The sequence below is a fragment of the Varanus komodoensis genome, unplaced genomic scaffold (assembly GCF_004798865.1).
Source record: "Varanus komodoensis strain SLA01 unplaced genomic scaffold, ASM479886v1 scaffold1, whole genome shotgun sequence".
Classification (NCBI taxonomy): Eukaryota; Metazoa; Chordata; class Lepidosauria; order Squamata; family Varanidae; genus Varanus; species Varanus komodoensis.
This window is the reverse complement of record NW_025335268.1, coordinates 105,793,687-105,813,023: the sequence shown is the minus strand read 5'-3', so window position 1 is coordinate 105,813,023 and position 19,337 is coordinate 105,793,687. Positions and strand designations below refer to the sequence as shown.

The window sequence follows — 19,337 nt, the reverse complement described above, 5'->3', positions numbered from 1 at the left end:
ATATAGCTTTGCTTGAGCTTTGGAATAGCTTGTGTGCACCTGGAAGTAAAACAAGCATTTACAGCATCAGTTGTCTTTTTGCCTCTTCACATATGAAATGATGGCTATTTTCAAATATATTATGAAAACAGTTTAGTATTGCATGACTGAGGCACAGCCACATGAGTTTTTCCTCAAATGCAGCAAAGAGGAGATCTGAAGCTCTATTTTCATTTTCAGCTAACCACCCTTTGCTGTTATTAGTGAACCCCACAAATCAATCGTTGATTAAACTTAATTATGGTTTACTAAAACCAACCAACTTAAAACCATGGTTTTGATCCTGGTTTATTCCCTAAGAAGTTACCATAAATCATAGTTATGACTAACTATAGTGCCAGTTTCACGTGTGACTAATAGATAGCCGAACAAGGAAGTGAAGCCTTCTAAACTCCTCATAGCAACTCCAAAAGAGTAGGGTGCAGAGAGCACTTAGGTTCAAGAACCTTACAGAGAAAGCTAAATGATAATTTGCCAATATGTTTAAATCCAGCATTATCTCCAGATAAGAAAAAAAATTGTTTAGAAAATTACAAATGGCTTTGAGTTGTGAATTTTGGGTTTTAATTGAATGTGAAAAGCCAGTAGGTTCTTGGAGACCTGTTGTAAAATTAGAAACATGCTTTGGGATCATTTCACATAAATTCAGGTGAAATTCTGTATATTAAAAAGGGACTATGATGAAGACTTCTGAGTACCTAGCATACTTGCTCTGACCTGTTGATGCATGTACACATTCTTAATTGTTTTAATAATTAACTAACATGCTCATTTGGAAATGTGATCATTACTGAATCATTTCATGCTCTGTTTTTAAAAAAGCACCCTGGTTTCATTGTCCTCTCTTTTGCTGTCGAAATAAAAATGTTAATGAAGATAAAGCAATGACATTAGAGGACACGGTGAGGAAAAATTATACTCACCCTGGCAGTGAGACCTTTTCTTCATGAAGAAATTAAAGTTGTCCCTGCTTTAATAGCATTTCACTGAAGGAGGATAAATGTTCCAGTATCCTTTTGTTAATGGATTGACTTTTGTAAACCTTTATTTTCAGTAAAAATACAAATGATTTGAAATATACACCATGGCACATTAAGATCTGGCTGTTAATGTTCACACGTTTGCAAGGAACTTGGGTTATTGGTAAGGAACTAGCACCCTTCTTAACACAGCATCCTGTTGATGTGCTGGTCCTTGCTCTGAATACCTGCACTTCTGGACTACCTCAGTAGCTCAGTGGATTGGGCGATGTGACATTTTTACCCCATTGATTAAGTCCATGTGCAGGTAACCTTTTTCCTACCTTTTAGAGGCTCCTGCATTTCCTCCAGCCACCCCTTTTAGTCTGAAAAGGTACAGTCTTGAGGATGTATCACCGAATTTTCTCAATATGCACAGAGTGATTTGTATGTAATATTCTTGATCCCCTAGAATTTGTGTGATGATGTTTTGAACAATGAGATATCATTCTATTTCATTCAGGGTAACTAGCTGTCAGCTCCCTGGTTTTTTTTTTTTTTTTTTTAGTTTTCTGTAACGTGCTGTAAGACATGAAAATCCATACAGATTTCTTCACATCATCTGTTCATTTCTGAAGGCTAAGAATGATTTCCTACATTTATTAGAATTTAAAGAATGTTAGAATAAAGTGTGTCTTTCCAAGATAAATAAAAGTGAAATAATGTATAGTACATGCTAGTTGCTTCCGAAGAAATGTATTAATAACTACCATGCACAAGTCTCCAGTGCAGTAGTTTGATTTTTATACAATGAGTTTGAAATAAGAAATCCCTAAATCCATGCTGAGTCCCCAAAGACCTGATTAAAAACTGTTTTTCTATTCATTTGTGTTTTTAAAAAACAAGCAATTTATTCTTGCAATAAACACAGTATTTAATCCCATGAAAAACTAGCGATAAGCCTTTCAACTTCTACATTTTCAACTTCCAGTATGAGCCTGTTTCTCCCACCCAATTATGCAGATTTTGTTTGAAGACTGGAAGGAAAGTTTATTTACACACAGTACAATTGTATGAAATACAATTCTTATAAATCAGAATAAATCAGTACATTTCCTTATCATTTGGTTTATCAAATCTACTACATTGATAGCATATATCAGACTGGCAAGCTCAGTTACTTATAGAATACTTCAAGGTGTGATCTTATGATACTGTTGCTCACTGTAACTTACTCCTAACCCAATCTTGTTAGACCATAGTTGGATCTGCAATTGGCTACAGATCAGCAAAAACAGTTGGATCACTATTGAGACTGGATGAAATAGCTTTGTGGTACAGTCCAGCACGTGTTTATACACAGGGCTGGCTGTGGAATCCTGGGGGCTACAGGACTTTTTCCCCTCTAAACATGCTTTGGTTCCTACACGTAATCTGTATGGTTTCACTTTAAAAGGTGGTAACCCTGCCCACCTGCACTCGAGGGTACAACTGTTCATTCTGCCGAGTTTCTGGACTTCTACCCAGTGTCCTACCTTGCTAGCACCCATACAACAAATAAGCAACCTCTTTGAAACTTCCATACCTTATGTCAGATGTGCCAGATGTTTGATGTGCCTACAAGTCAACGTCTAAAAGGCAGCTTAAAATTTTTAGTTGAACCCCTGAAATAATCCCCAGAAAGAGTATAGCACTTAAATAGCTGGAGATTACTAGGAGCTAAAAATTATAATGGTAGTCTCCTCCCTCCTATACACTTTGAGGTTTCTTTTTCCTTTCCTTTCTTTCTTTTTGGTCAGTTGTAGTCTTTGCTGCTTTCTCATATATGCATTTGCTTTGTAATTTTCTCTGTAGAAAATGCAATTCAGGCCTTTGGCAATGGTACAGATGTGAACGTGTGGCAGCCGCTTGTACCTGTCCAGACTACCACTGCTTTAACTACTACGGCTTACAGATCTAAAAGTCTGGGATCTGAGAACACCAACAATGAAATACCCACTAACAATGACTTGCCAGCATGTGCCAATCTCAAGGTAAGAACCTCCTGGGATTTCAGCAGTCTGGCAGCTATAAAAAAGTGTAAAGAAGGGGAAAGGGATTGTCTGTCAGATAAAGGATGCGGCCTTGTTTGATGTGCATGCAGATTAACCAGACAAGCTTATATTTATCTGTCCCCTGCTACCATCTATTTATTGCGGGAGTGATATATCCAAAGATCGCATTAAGCTAGTCACTCATAATTTTAAAATACTGGAATCAATAATAGGTTGCACTGCTATAGTAATGGAGGAGCAAAGCATTCTGCTTTTCCTTAGGCTGTAGCAGGAGTGGATAAGGATTTGATGCCCATGGGACCTAGCCAGATGGAATCACAGTGGTCTGTCTTCAGTCAACAGGTTTTTAAAACTACATGCACTCATAGACAAGGAACTAAATCAGGCATGGCCAGGAATTAGTTTGCAGCTTACTGATAAGTTGGTAAATTTCTGGTGACTCCTGTTCACTAGGATTCTTTCTAAGAATGATCAACATCACTCAAATCAGTTCTGCTTTATTCACTGAAAGTTTCCTTCAATGTTTAGAAACATCCATGAACCATGGAGAGTCTAGAAAGAAAACAGAAAGAGTAGGCAAGCCTAAACTCAGCAAAGCTACTATGATAGCAAGGTCTCTGTTGTCTAGGTCATCTTGAAAATTGAAAGAGAATCTTAAATTTCAAGACCCCCAGGAGATATAATATTCTAGAATGGCTGAGTCCTTAGTATGGACATTTGGAGTCCTAGAGATTATCTGTCCCAAGTCTATGTTCTAGTAATAAGGATCCTAGAAACATGCTTGATGTCCACACCAAAGATTCATGGATTCTGAAACAATTCTATCTCCATACTCCCTGCCATATCAGTGTTACAGGCACTAAAGAGGAATAGAGGCTACTTGTGTAACCACTCCATCATTATTGCAGTTGGATATGTTTAATCTGGGGAGAAGAAAGAATGACATGATAGTGAGACTTACAGGAGGAGTGATGATGAGCATCATCACCAGTCTTCCAATTATGCCATTAAGAGTGGAGGAGGATCCAAACTGTATATGGTGTGTTTATCATTCACATATCTCCTTCTTCTGAACATGTGGCATCTGTCCTTAATCCCTACCCTGGCCCACCATCTGCACTTAGATCTAGTACAAGCTCTTCAACATTATCTTCAAAGGCCTCCATGGCCTTGTTCCTAGGGGTGGAGGGAAGGCAATTTTTGTTTGTTTTTTCACATTTGAATACAGACTTACCTAATGTCATGCTTCCAAGCCAATAGGGAAAATGAAACCCAGATTTCCTTTGAAATTCACATTTCTTTGAATTTTGCAATGAAAATTTTTAATCAGAATGTATTCAAATGTATACATTAGAAGCAAAGTATGAACAAAAATGGTAATTTTTGAAAATCATGTTAAATGCGCCCACCTCGGTCGAGGGTGTGCTCACCTCGGTCGAGGCCTTCCAGCTCCTCCCCACTGCCCCGTTCCTGAGCCAGAAGAAGGTCCCCTCACAGGCATTCGCCCAGCTCCAGGAAGAAGAGCAGGAGCGGGAGGCCAGAGAGATGGGCGTGGGGCAGCTCCCCCGGCCTGGAGAGGGCCACAAGGAGGAAGGTAATGGCTGCTTTCTGCTGCCCTAGGGGAGGTGAAGGACTGGGCCATGGCTGGCCAAGCAGGGTACCTCCTGCCTCTCCCCGCCGTGAGGGGAAAAAGCATGGCGGCCGCTCAGCAGCTTGCCCTGAGAAGGTCATGGCGGAGACACAGAAGCCGCAGCCCCACTCCCACTCCGCCTCAGCCAGTCCAGCCCCGGACTCGGCGAGGCAGCTTCAGCTTGGTCCACAGCCCGCAGCTCATATTTTTGTGGTTTAATAAATATTTATTTATTTAAAACTTTTATATGCTTTCCTTTATGTATACATAAAGTTATGCTTCAGAACTTATTTACATTGAACCTTATGGGGAAATTTGACTCGGTTCACAACTAATTCGGTTCACAACCAGAATCGTGGAATGAATTAAGTTCGTGAACCGAGGTACCACTGTAATCACTCATTCTTTCCATGTTTCTCCTTGCCTCTACTTCCCTTCCTTTTCATTTTGCTATTGTTGCCCTTCAGTTGAAGTTTAGACTGCAAGTTCCTTAGAGCAGGGACTTCTATTTTGCTCTGCGAAGTGCTATGCGTGCTGATGGTGATTGAAAATAATAATAATAAATATTTACAATGCCCCGGAAATACTTGGCTAGTCTACTTTGGAGGCAATTATAGCATCAGTCCAACCCAGGCCAAAAATAAAATAAAAATAAAAATGGTAACATGAAAGGCTATTGATTTTTATTACTACAATGTAACACTGTGAATACAGAAAGGGGAAAAAAGACTTCGGTAGGTGAAACAGGCCTATCGCTAAGCCAAGTTAAAGATCTCTTGCATTTTTAGAGGAAAGTAGTAATAAGAATTCTGTACAGCAGAAAATGCCAGCCTGCTGACCGCATTATGTCAGGTAATGCTGGCAATTCAGAGGATCAATGTAAATCTTCTCTAGTAAGAAGCTTTTAGCCAATTTTCTAAATGTTTTTAATGTAATTTATTCAAAAATGTAATAGCTGCTCTGCATTCCTGATGCCTCATTTGTTGAGGAGTGACAAGCCATTGAATGGTAGCAATGTCAGGAATAAGTCACAAAAACAATACATTTTCCCGGGGTACTTTGGGTCCCCTGAATATGATAAAGAGCAAAGAGCCCTTTAAGAGTTACCCCAGTCATGCTCCAGCCACTTTTATCCCTTGATCATTGCCAACATAAGAGCACAGAGGAATGCGGATCACTCTGCTTTTTCTTTCAGACTATGCAAGATTTGCCCTCTTGTTCCTTCTTCAACAGAACCCCCACAGCCCTGGCTGCATTTCCTATTTACTCTCACCCACTAACCAATTACAGTCTGTGAAGCCTCTACGCATGCTGTGGCCTGAGACTTCTTGAGTGCCACACTGCAGGTTTTAAGCTAAACTTCTAACTAAATCTCACACAATGCTCACTAATCACAATACTAATAAACACTTTAATGTAGCTGCTTCTGACTCTGGATCTGCTGTGCAACACCTGTCATTTTCTCCTAGGCTCACGAGGGGAACCCAGAGCTAAGTGCTTCATGCATACTGTGAGTGGTGCTTAAGCCCTTGCTTCAGAAACAAAGCCTTCCTCTGTGCTCCCCTTTTTCACCTCAGTTCTTCTAAGGAAACAAAGATGATTCAGGCCGGGTGTTCCCATCAAAAGTGCACTGCTAACAGGTGCATTAATGAATCACAATTTAAAATTAATGCATCGTATGTTTCCTAGCAATCTTCATAGAAATATACTTAAATGACTCTTGATTAGGTGAAGATGTGTTCCCTTCAGAGATGTACTGAAATGAGTGGAGGGAGCTACAAGGATTGCCTGGATTTTACCATGTTTGCCCCCTGGGTAGCACAGCTGTAGAAACCCTCAATTCAGGTTCAGGCTTTTAGAAATGTAGGAAGCTCCTTACACAGAGTCAGACCAGTGGTCTACCTGTCCCAGTATTTTCTACCTCTCCCATGGCAGTCCTACTTGGAAACACCAGAGATTGAACCCAGGCCCTGCAGCGTGCAAAGCTTGGCCTGGACCACTGGACAAGAGCCCACCATCCCAGCTCCACTGTACCTTGTGCTAAATGGCTGCTGTGAACCCCAGGACTCCTTGCAGGCAGATAACCTTCCGCTTATTTGGTGCATCAGCCACTGAAGCTGGTCCAGAGCTTCCTGCTGGCAAGGTTTGAATTGTGAATACAGATTGCTTGGTTAACCTAACAGTGGAAGCAGCTAAAGGGATAAAATGATCTTAAACTGGTTAGGGATAGAATGGTCATTATTGATATCCTTTATTAGGGCCACCCCAACAGCAACATATTATGGAAATGTAAATTCTGCACAGACTGTAACAGACAGCCATAGGAATGTTGGCTGAAGCACCCTGTTTCAGTGTAGTATTGGGTTGTATATATGAGATGGAATAAGCCTGTATGGACGTATCTATTTAGAAAAAGATAAAATGATCAGAATGACCACAAGACCACTTTGATCCCCAAGGAATACATATGATTTTTTCTCCTAATTCTATAAAGTATTAGAGCAGCCTTTCCCAACCTTGTTCCTTCCAGACATGTTTGGACTGCAGAACCCAGAATTCCCAGTCAATGGCCCTGCTTGATGGATATTCTGGGAAATGCAGTCCAAATGCCTCTGAAGGCTACCAGGATGGGAAAGGCAGTATTAAAGTATCCTGTTTTATGTGCAAACCTCAGCAGCTACAGTTTTACTTATGGCTTCAAAACTAGTTATGAATGAATATGCATTTAGCACATTTAGAAATAACAACTGTAATTTGATCAGAAATTCAATATATGTCACTATAGTGGAGAAGAATGACTAGGTAACCTGTGTTTCTGCTCAGTTTGCTGTCTGAGTGCTGTTGATGGACAACTTCAAAGCTGCTGCTCCTTTGCCTCCTTATGCTGCTTCAGCTTAAACTCCGTCTCAGGCTGGCAATTCTTAAAATAAGGGGCAGTGCACTGTCAGTTGTCCAGAAACAGACAGTCCTTTGTAAAATAGGACACTTGGGCACCATAAGAATGCTCCTAATTCATACTTAATTCAGAATGGGCTTAGGTAGAACTATTTATTTTCAAAAAAGCTGGAAAATAAATGGTCTGGATTTGAGCAGTCCCCAGTCCCACCCATGATGCCATTGGTAGTGTGTTGTGCTCTGGAGATGCAATTAACCCCATGACTGCAGGTTAATAGATTCCTCCTTTTCTCATACTAACCCAGCAGCAGCTGAACCTTGAAACTTAGCAAACTTAGCAAGTCCTTTAGACTTACAGCTCACCTGGATTAGCATCCTAGACATAAGGATATATGAGCAATGGATGTTAGGGTCTGTGGAAACTACACTTTCCATAGTTGGTTGCAGGTGCAGTGGTGCAATGGCAGAGCTGAGAAAATAATAAAGGTACTTCCTGGGAAGCTTCCTGGTTGCTGACAAAGTTCCTGCATGATAAGTTTGCAAAGTTTCCAATTCAGCGCAGAAGTTTGTTATTTCAAATTGCAAGGAGAAATAAAAACGCTACAACAAAGTTAATTATTAACTATACAGAACAGAATGCTACTGCTAAATGAATTCTCATTTGTAACTAATATTAGTGATTTTAATTATACTATCATTGATTTCAAAGCCATATATTTCTAACAGGCATGCATATACTTGAATTGTGGTAATAGTGCTGTGTAATCCCCATGAAGACACTGTTTGCACACATAACGCTAAACCATGGCCCAGTTTCTTGCCTCGTTCTTGCATTCAGACAATCATGTAGGTTCCATGCTTCTGTGGTTTCCACCACACTCCATCATTCCTTCTAATGGCAGCCTGTGACTCAAAATCAATCCCAAGTGCCTTGCTCCAATCTACGTGGCCAGCCTCACCTGTACTGGAGTGCCCTCAGCCAGCTGTTCTGGTGTGCATGATTTTCTGTGCTGTTCAGCCAAAGATCTGCCTACTCTAGACGAGCACCATTTCTTTGCTCTGAAGTAGCAATCTCTTGTACTCTCATGCTCCATGCCAACATACAAGTATAGCCACCCCTATCCATTCCTCCTCCCCATCTTTCCCTTGCTGCAGATGTGTCCACGCTTCCTTGTGTACAAAACTTGCACACACTGGAAGGGGCTGCCTCCCCTGCAGTCAGGAACAGAGGGCATCAGTGTGGGCAGATTGTGCCCTCACCCACCACTCCCATACAACAACCTCAGCCAGCCTCAATCAGTGCCCTGTACCCCACCCTGAAAAACCCTTCCCCTCACTTCTATCCCCACCATCACATGTGCAGGCAGCTCACCCTGGGAGCACTTCCACGGTGCCATGCCACTCACCCACCTCCACTCAACCCCATAGCCAGTCCTCCTCACAAGAACCGTGCCTCTCTTGCAAAACATGGGTATGTTTACTTCTGCAGCATCTGAGGGCTTAGGTGCAAGGAATAGGTGGCTGGGAGGGGTTAATACATCTAGAAGTCTTTTCTACTGACGTGCAAGCACTATAGCCTCAAAGCTCTTCCCACTGAATCCACATGGTTGGAGATGATGCTTCTGTTATTATCCAGACTTTGATCATAGAGAATACAGGCAGGAGCATTTCCTCCAGTAGCTGCTGCTCTTTCCAGAGGGCTCTATGGCAGCAGAGTGGAAACTATGCTAAAACATTGTTTCTGGCTTCACACAATCAAAAAAGCCATGGTGACGTATGGAAGCCATAGAACAGACCATTGTTTCACTCCATGGTTCCACAGAGACCATCCTTACCACACTGCACCACTCTGGCTGACTTCACAGAATACAACAACCACCAGGGTTCAGCATTATTTGTGAATCCAACCAATGGATTGCAGCCCACTGCTGTGCTAGTTTCACATAATTTCTGTTGAAATCAAGGGTGACTCCAACTCACAACACTCAATTTTTTTGCACACACACACAGACAGACACACACACCACCTTGTGCTTGAGTATCATGGTTTAGCAAGAAACCAAGATGTGTACTACCATTTGAGGTAAGTTTCCAAACATGGTTTGTTAAGGGTTACATCTGCACTCAGAAAACTCCAGCTGACAAAGTGGATGGATTTGTAGAGCAGGAGAAGCCATGGTGAGATCCTTTCATTATTTTGTTACTTGCAGAGTTCCTGCAGAGTATGATTAGTGAAACCGCAGAGAGACTCAACAGTCCAGTCTAAGGTTTCCATGCTTCACAGTGGCTTTTTCAGTCATCCAGACCCAAAAGTGTCATTTTACCACTGATGTTATGAAAACAACATAGAGTTCCCTGGCAAGAGCAGTTGTGAAAATGGACACTTCTAGCCTTTGATTTCTATTATCCTCAACTCCCTAGCAACGTGCACATTATAGCTTTCTCTGTTTCCACTCACCAGGCAAAGTATTGGTCTCCCTGTTCACTTTCTGAAACAGGGAGACAGTGTGAAAATACAGGGAGGGAAAAGAGGAGATTTGTGGCAAAAAAATCAATTTCATTTAATAAAAATGTATGTGAGGGCTGGAACGGCTGGAAAGCACAGTAGACATATAGGTATACTGAGGAGGGAACCTGACCCAGGGCTGCAACAGACCAATTAGACAGAGGCTGCTGCAGTCCATAGACAAGCACCCTACTCAGGTAATCACGTAACCCTCCATCTGCTCAGATCAGGCAAACATCTGTGTGCCATCGAAACAGTGCAAGGTTGCTTGCCACGTCATGGAAACCCAGCCATATTTCTCTTCTGTAACCTTTCTGCTTGCAGGATGCCAAGCAAGTCTCACTGGGATGTGCTCTATTCATACATTTGTTTTTAATGTATGCTTTAAAAATAACAAATGTGGTAAGAATTATTTGTGGTGAACCATGATACATGTACAAGGCTATATTAGCTTTAACTATCTACAACTTTTCCACATACAAGGTATCATAAAAATTAGTGAAACCCTCGGCTGCCTGCTATTTTATTTTATTTTTTCATAAGGCCACTCATGGAAACCCTGAAAAGGGACAGCATCAACAAAGGCTTAGTTTGTACCATGCTTGCTGATAATATGATGGCCAATTAATTCTGACATGGGAGCTTGGCAGGCTACCTAATGCTCTGTACTTTACTACCTCAGGAGGTTAGCACTTGGCAATTTCCATGACATTTATACAAATTAATCAAATCCTTACCGTCATCTTATTGTGAAAGGGAAACTATTTCTTTCAAACAGTTTATATTGAAGGGATGATACATACGATAAGCGCATGTCACCAGAGTTCCTGCATGCGTTGATGTAAGTTATTTTATCCAGTCTTGTAATTTACCATTTTGCTTCCATATCCCTTAAGGACTCTAACCCTAACTTGCCTCTGGAACTCTGGTATGCTGTTCTGACACATTTCTGGCCCAGGGTTTGCACAATGCAAGGTTTTACACAATTCTGACCCACAAGTAGAATTCTGTTTTTCTCCCAGTGATGTCCTGGGGAGCTTGATGGTTCATGAAAACCTTTCATCAACCCTTCTGTCAGGTCTACCACCTGAAATTCTTTTCTAGCCACAATATTCCCATACTAGCAATGACGGAGAGATCCCATAAGCAACCTCCATGTTGTCCTTGTTTCTGTAATACTGAAATGCCAAGTGCTGTGGAAGTAAAGTTCCTCCAGGGAAGTCTGAATTTTTAGTATGGATTCTAAGCACCCTGAAAATTACAGGTTGGATCCAGATGTAGGCACATGCAACTGCTCTGAAAGAAAGAAAAATGGGAAAAAAAATGAAAGAAAAGGCAGATTCACACATCACAGCAAGCAATGCTGTGCAGATTTTTATCTCAACCTGTCAGATGTTTGCAGGGTTCTCATGGCAACATGGTTTCCACACCCACCGTTCTGTCCTCCAGCAGCAGCCCCTGCAAGCAAAATTCCCTTGTATACTTCATCGTTCCCCCTGGACCTCATTGTCTTTTCCTTACTGGTCCACAGAGGATTGGAGGCAGATTTTCTCTCCTCTCCCTTCTGAGTGTACCTTCACCTCTGTAATGTTTCCTAGCTGCTCCAGCTCCCAAAAGGTTTGTTTTAAAATGAAACAAGCATTTCTGCCATGATTCCCAACTTCTTGCTCCATGCATTCACCTCATTGTTCCCCTGTTTCAGAGAGTAAACAAACTGATGGGCACATTGTTCAATAGAATCCAATGGAGTGAGGAGGTGTTTATCACTAGAGAGCTTTGATAGTAGAGATCAGATGCCTAGAGTATCCAATGGGACTCTATTGTGTTTCCTCATTACAAATGGTAAAATGGAGCTTCTGGGACCGAACTGCCCAAGAAACTGTGATGACACTGTTGAATTTCCCATGGTTTTGGAAAGCCAAGTGCACCATGGTGAAGAGCCATGACTGGGTTCCAACATGACAGACCAAGAATACTAAAAATTCCCCATGGCTTCTCCTGACATGAGAACCTGGCTGAGACTTCCTGAGGTTCCACCAGCCTTCTTCCCCTTCACTCTAAAGCGTCCTTGCTGGTTGGGCTGAAAGCCCATCTAGCAAATACCAGAGAGGCAGAGGGCAGAGAGGAAGATTTTCCTCATTGCTCTTTCTGCCGTGCTGGCTTTGGCCTGGCAGGGCATAGGAAGTTTGAAGGCCTACAACTTGTCATTATACGTTTTGCAATGGGCAGTGTATAGCAGGGCTGTCTGTGCTCTGTTCCCCACAGCATTCCCTCGGAACCCTTGAAAATGCCTCCCTGAGTGCAGTAAGCTGAAATACAGCAGGGGAAAGGGAAGAGGCCTCTTGCTGAAGCCCAGTTCTTGTATCAATGGGAGGCAGATGCAGAATTTGTAAAATAAATATATGTGCTATCGATTACATCAATAACAAATGTATAATTGTAACATTTCCAGTCAGTTTTAATGCTGTACGGAGACATTTCCGATATTTTACAAGGAAATGGTTAAAATTGCAAATAATTATTGTATTATAATACCACTTTAGTTCATATATTTTTGCAAATATGTACCATCTACATTTTGGATCTTTTGGAAGTGTACTGTTCAATTATCCAAATACAATGTGCATGTGTGTTTTATTGCACTACAAAACAGTAGAATTACTTCATCAATACTAAAGATTTTACCATGTTCTATTAAAAAAAGAGATTCTAATAGTCTGAGCATCTTTCTTATGTTATAATAATATACCATTTTATAGTTAACTGTAAAAACTGAGATTACACCTTTAAGAATCATGCAGTTGTGTTTTATAGTTTAATAATTGTTCATTTGAAAAAGAATGTGAGCTTCCTAGAAACAAATGTAATGACTTACAAAAATAGCATTTTGCCAAAAGCTACTGAGCACTTCTAAAGAGCACTGATATTTTACTGTTATAGTTGCTATTCTCAGGGAGTACTTTGCACATCTTTCCTACTAAATGGAGAAGTAGCAATTGCAGTTAAAACCCAGTTTGGCTTCGCTATTCTACTACAGGATCTCTTCCTATGGGAATAATGAAGAATAACTAAGCACAGGAATAGTCCTTTGTGGGAGCATTAGACCATATTAGTTGAGACCAGGTTTTTCTACACAAAGACAAGTGCCACATCTTTAGAAGGTCTTTCATCAAGCTAAGAGTAGGCTTAATGACGTGTAGTCTTCCATTTACTGCTTCCAAGGACTGCTTCACCCATAACAGTCACCACATGGAAGATGCACGGATTTTTCAGCCATACAGCTTTATTATGCAGAAGGTCATTCATGTGCAGCAAGTTGCCATGTGGCTTGGATGCTGCCACACATTGTTTTCCCCAACTTTGTCAGCAGTGGGATGATTTTATGTCTCCCTTCACAGCAAAGGGGGTTTCACACCATTTGGCGCTTGGTGGCTGCTCACTCCCTTACAGGTAACATTTGTAAAACTAGGCTTGCACAAGTTTTACAGAAAACTTACAGATACTAGAAAATGCACAAAAGCAGTCACAAAGAGGGAAAACAATGATTTTGGAGGATAGTACAGTGACCTTTTAGCAGCAAAATATTATGGGTAACACATATGGTGAACTTTTTGTCTTTCAAACGATGAGCAACAAAATGATGGTTGTGATTTTTCCTTTAATCTTACATTACCATTCAGGACCTAGTCTATTTGAATAAGGAAGTACAATACATATAAATTTATATGAAAAAATGCATAGCTATACTTCAATTGGGACAGTACTGTTTCTCCCCCTTCCCTTTAAAAAGAATAATAATTGGAAGCCTTCTGGCATACTTTGAACAATGTAAATAATGAGTATAATTTGCTACAAGAAACTGAGTTCATAAGGGTTCTTCAGAAATGTGTATTTTTTATTTTTTTACTTTTTTTAGACCATGAAAATGGCTCAAGGGAAATAAATGCATAAAAACATTCACATTTATAACAGTCCTGTTCAGACCAAATTTAATTTTACTAGAACAGTTTGGATTTTTGCAAATGAGATTTCGGGAGGATTTTAATAACACATTTTCAGACACAAAGAATGAACGATGGTTTTGTCTCCTGCCTGTTCTCACATTTATGATCATTGCTTATGTAGTGGCATTAGAGGAGGAGAGAACCGAGTCACACTCTGGAGATGAAATCTAGGCGCCTCACTTATAAATTTAAATTGAACAATTTGGGAAGCTGGGACATGTCCTTTCGTGCTATTCTGAAAAAGCTTCACATATATCGATGGGGTAGATGAGCGAGATACAGGATCTGCATTCCTTGAGGGAAAGATACATTCTGTTCAAGGAAGCTTCCATCACACCAATGCTTGATCCTTTGTACAGGCTCTCTGGACTCTTTGCATAACTTTTTTGGAGCTCAAAGAGGAAAGAAGGACAGCAAAGTCCACTTCTCCCAATGTAGCTGTTCCAGTTTAAATCTAGATCCACCCTGTGCACAGGTGCACATAAAATTGGCATTGCCATCATAGGTCTTGGCCCGGGGCAGATGATCAGCGTACAAACTCCACACCATCTTTTCTTAGTGCTCGCATCCTGGTTGTGAGGAAGCTGAAATGAAGGGAAGTTACTGGTAGCACTGTAATCTCAGGTTCTATGACATTCCACTGATGGGTACTGTAGTCCCCATTCCACAGTCTAAGCATTATTAATTTCTTGTCACTTCATGTTTGATCATCCAAATATGGCTGAACTTATTCATATAGAAGGACTTAGCTGATCAGGAAACAGGGTAAAAATGTTAGTCCCCAAACAGACTCAGTGTGGTTTCATGCTTCTTGCTTGCACAGAACAAATTTGCAATGCTGGGCTGCCTGTAAGACACTTTGAGCAAAGGGGGAGCTGCGAGTCGTTAGAATCTTTGACCATAAATCCAATCTCACAAATGCTTTAATCCTATTCAAATTATTTCCCCTTTCAATCAGGACTGCTTCCAAGAGTTTTCTCATCCAGATCTCTGGTGAAGCTCTGGGGTTCTGAATTACCCAGCCTTGTTTGCAGCTTTGAACTAATGGGTTGCAATTTATTTCTGAATTCTGTATAAGAGCACGCAGAGAGGCTGTGCCATGGATACACAGTTTGTAACAACAGCTTCTTCAGAATTTTCTTCCTCTGCATTAACAGAGTGCACATGTGCAGCAGTAAAACAACTGCTAAAACAAGCAGTCGTGATATGATTGTATCACAATTCTTTCTGTTTGCTCTTTTGCCAATGCTCATGTGCATTTGTGTATGTTGATAAACTGCTGTTTAAAAAGGCAGTCTTAGTGGTGATAGTATTTGTGTTCTGGACAGGAACACATGTGCACATCAGTAGAACATTGAAAAGGGGGATCTTGATGCAGCTATACATACAGTACACTGACATCCAGATTCTATTTTACTATGTCTTACAAATGCATGCAAGTGTATATACCTAAGGCTGTATCTGTAAGGCAGATAGGGGAAAGATACAATTAAAGGGACATAACTAAAAGCTGTAGCAAATTGCATGCATTCCAGTGAAATAAATAGCAATTCAAAATCCCAGTTAGACGTTTAATTTATGAAATTAAGTTAAACCAGAGTTTCAGAAGACTGGAATATAGGACAAAGCTAATCTAGCAACAATAAAAAAGGGAATGCACTGATGTATCATTCCTAGTTGACAGTAAGTCTGCCTTGAAAAGTGTTGGACTCTGCTTTGCTGAGAGCTTTTAAGAAGCTGGATAGTCATCTGTCAGGGATAAATTCTGCATTGTAGAGCTTGCATTGACTATATCTTACACTGAGTTGGATTAGATGAACTACAAGGTCTCTTCCATTCCTGATTCAGTAGTACTGGATTATTTGTATTTGCTCAGGGTTATCTTTATGTTTAGTCAACTGATTTAGGTATTTCCGATTTTTGTCTCTCAATGAAACAGGCCTAATGATTCTTTAAAATTGGTACTTAGAAGAATATCAGGCTGTAGTGTTTTTCTTTTGAGATATATAGTGAAAATTATTGTACCACAGAAGTTTCTCCCATGGAAAAATTAAACATGGAACTTGTCTTAGAAATGATGTATCCTTTTAACCTGTTGCAGTTAGGTCTTGTATGTCTGATTCTCATGTAATGTTAGATGTATGTTTTATGCTTTTAGCTCACTGGAATCATCTTCTAGAAACTGTAAATCATGCAGGTTGCATGGAGTTCAACTTGCAAAATGATGATGGCATCCTAACAAGCAAGACAGTAGTAATATATAGAGAGATGTGCTTCTAGCTAGAAAGTCTATAGAAGGTTCCATCCCAATGCCTCTATACTTCTTTCAAAGCTCTAATCCATATTAGAGTCTGGGCTAAGTAAGCCCCACTCCTGTGGAAGAATTACATCTGTTGTGAGATAAAACACAGCAGTGTACTTCTGGGAAAAGGACCCTTAAGGGTTCCAGATTACTTGTTCCAGTATTTTCTAAGATCTGATGTGGTATGAGAAGTAAAAAAATTCTTCAATACCAGTAGCTCCCCCCCACCCCCACCCCCAAAAAAAGAAGTAATTTGCAACATTTCTGGGTTTTGGTACACATCAACAGAACTGTTAGGATATTGGAGAGGCAATTGCATGTTACAAGGAACTGGCATTAAAGAATGCCTGAGTTTTCCCTTTTTCATTCAGGGGATGCATACATGTCTACTCAGCAGTCTTGTTTCCTCATAACAGTGTGGTATAGTGGTTAAAAGTGCAGGACTGGAACTCAGGAGATCTTGGTTCTAGTCCCCACTCAGCATGGAGCTTTCTGGGTGACTTTGGGCAAGTTGCAGACTCTCAGCCCAACCTTTCTCACTGGGCTGTTATTGTGAAGATAAAATTGAGAGGAGGAGAAGAATTAAGGAAGTTGCCTTGAGTTTCTTGGAAGGAAAAACAGAGGGATATAAATATAATAAATAAATGAAATGTTGATCAACATTAACATGTACATGATTTTTCGGATGGTTATGAAACTACCCAAGTGAATCCTGTAACTGCAAGATCCTCTATCTCAGAATATACAGTTCAGTCCAGACAGAATGTGTTGCACTAGCACGCATCTGGTTATATACTGTAGTTTTGATTTTATATCGGGTTTTAAATCTAGACATCTGTTTTTAATCTTCTTACTTTGTGGAAAAGGACTTCTTTACTAAAGATTTCTTTTCCTTTCATTTTCTACAATGTTTCTGATAGAGAAAATTGTACTTCAAAAAAATAAAAATAAATAACTTGGGTGAATCTTTGTCTCCTCTCTACAAGAGATCATTGCCTAGCCCATTAATCTCTCCTAGGATACTAAACCATTCCTCACTCAGACAGCCTAAACCTCTGCTTAACCACCTGTCTCTTTTATATTCTTATCATCCTTTTCTGTATATATTGTTCATTTTCTGTGGATGGACAGAATCACACATGCACTGTTAGCACTGTTTTTGTTTCAATTAAAAGTGAGTAGCTCGTCCCTCATGTAGCAGTGACAAACATAGATCTGTTTTCCACAAGACCTTGTGCGCACTTTATCTTATGAAGTTAGGGTGGCATGGGTTAGGGATAGGAATAGGGTTGTCTAACAACCCCCAGTCAAGAAATTAATATGCAAAATCTGCCTGGAGCATACCAGCATGTGCTGTAGCTCACAATGGCTTAAACAACCCCTGTTTTGACTGTTGAAATCTAGCTAGTTTTCATGCCAAAGGACAACCCACACTCAAGCTTGGGTCATTTTAAACCATAGGTTACTGCTGAACATGGTGTGTGTCTGCGTGTCTGTGTTGTGTGAACCCAACCATGCTAACAGACCATGGTTTGTTAACTGCAAACAATCTACAGTCCACAAGCCAACAACAAATGTTGAATATGTTGAATTCTCTCATGGATTGTTAATTTATTTATTTAAAATTTTTATATGCTGTCCCCTTGCTACATAGCCTCGGGATGACTCACAAAAGTAACAAATAAAACAATTACAATTACAATTAAAACCTGGAAACACACTGGCTGCACAATTAAAATATATAAATAAACATGATTAAAATACTGTTTGAATAAAAAGGTCTTGACCTGGCACTGAGAAACAAATAAAGACAGCACCAGGCGGACCTCTCTGGGGAGCGTATTCCACAGATGGGGCGCCACCGCAGAGAAAGCCCTCCTCTGGGTACTTTGCTTCCTGATATCTCTCACGGAAGACTCCCAGACGAAAGCCTCTGCTGCCGATCTCAAGGGGTGGGAAGGCAAATATGGCTGCAAGCGTTCCTTTAGGTATCCGGGTCCCAAGCTGTAAAGGGCTTTATAAGTGATTACCAACACCTTGAATTGAGCCCGGACTTCGATGGGAAGCCAGTGAAGCTGGTAGAGGACTGGGGCTTTATGAGAATAACACCCAGTCCTTGTCAGCAACCTGGCCGCTCTATTTTGCACCATCTGAAGTATCCGGACTGTCTTCAAGGGCAGCCCCACGTAGAGCACGTTACAGAAATCCAGCCAGGAAGTAACCAATGCATGCATCACTGTTGCTAGCAGTCATCTTCCAGGTAGGGATGCAGCTGATGGATTAGCCGAAGCTGATGGTCCTCGCCACTGCCGACACTTGAGCTTCCAAAGTCAGCTCTGGGTCAAGGAGCATTCCCAAGCTGCAGACCCTGTCCTTTAGAGGGAGTGCAACCCAATTCAGGACAAGATCCAAGTCACCTACCCAAGAGTTCGAACCACCCACCAGCAGGACCTCCATCTTGTCTGGATTGAGCTTTAGTTTATTGGCCCTCATCCAGCCCATTACCTCGACCAGGCACCAGTTCAGCACAGCCACTGACTCACCTGGATTGGTTGAAAAAGAGAGGTAGATCTGGGTGTCATCAGCATACTGATGACTCCGCAGCCCACACCTCCGGATGACCTCTCCCAGCGGTTTCATGTAGATGTTGAATAGCAAGGAGGACAGAATAGACCCACGGAACTCCATGGCATAGCTGCCATGGCGCAGAGGTAAAGTCCCCCAGCACCACCTTCTGGAATCGGCCATCGAGGTAGCAGTGGAACCACTGCCAAGCAGCGCCTCCTACTCCCAGTCCCCTTAGCCTATCCAGAAGGATACCATGGTCGATGGTATAAAAAGCTGCTGAGAGGTCCAGGAGAACCAACAGGGACGCACTCCCCCTGTCTTTCTCCCTGCACAGGTCATCGTACAGGGCGACCAAGGCAGATTCAGTACCATACCCGGGT

The 19,337-nt window shown here is 41.1% G+C and overlaps 1 protein-coding gene across 1 annotated transcript in view; it reads left to right on the top strand.

Moving 5' to 3' along the window:
* The window catches only part of GFRA1 (GDNF family receptor alpha 1), a 207,643-nt gene that overhangs the window by 166,004 nt on the left and 22,302 nt on the right, over nucleotides 1-19,337 (top strand). The window contains exon 7 of the mRNA XM_044439615.1: nucleotides 2,853-3,031. Within this exon, the coding sequence (XP_044295550.1) occupies nucleotides 2,853-3,031 (179 nt within the window). The remainder of the gene's footprint in view (nucleotides 1-2,852; nucleotides 3,032-19,337) is intronic.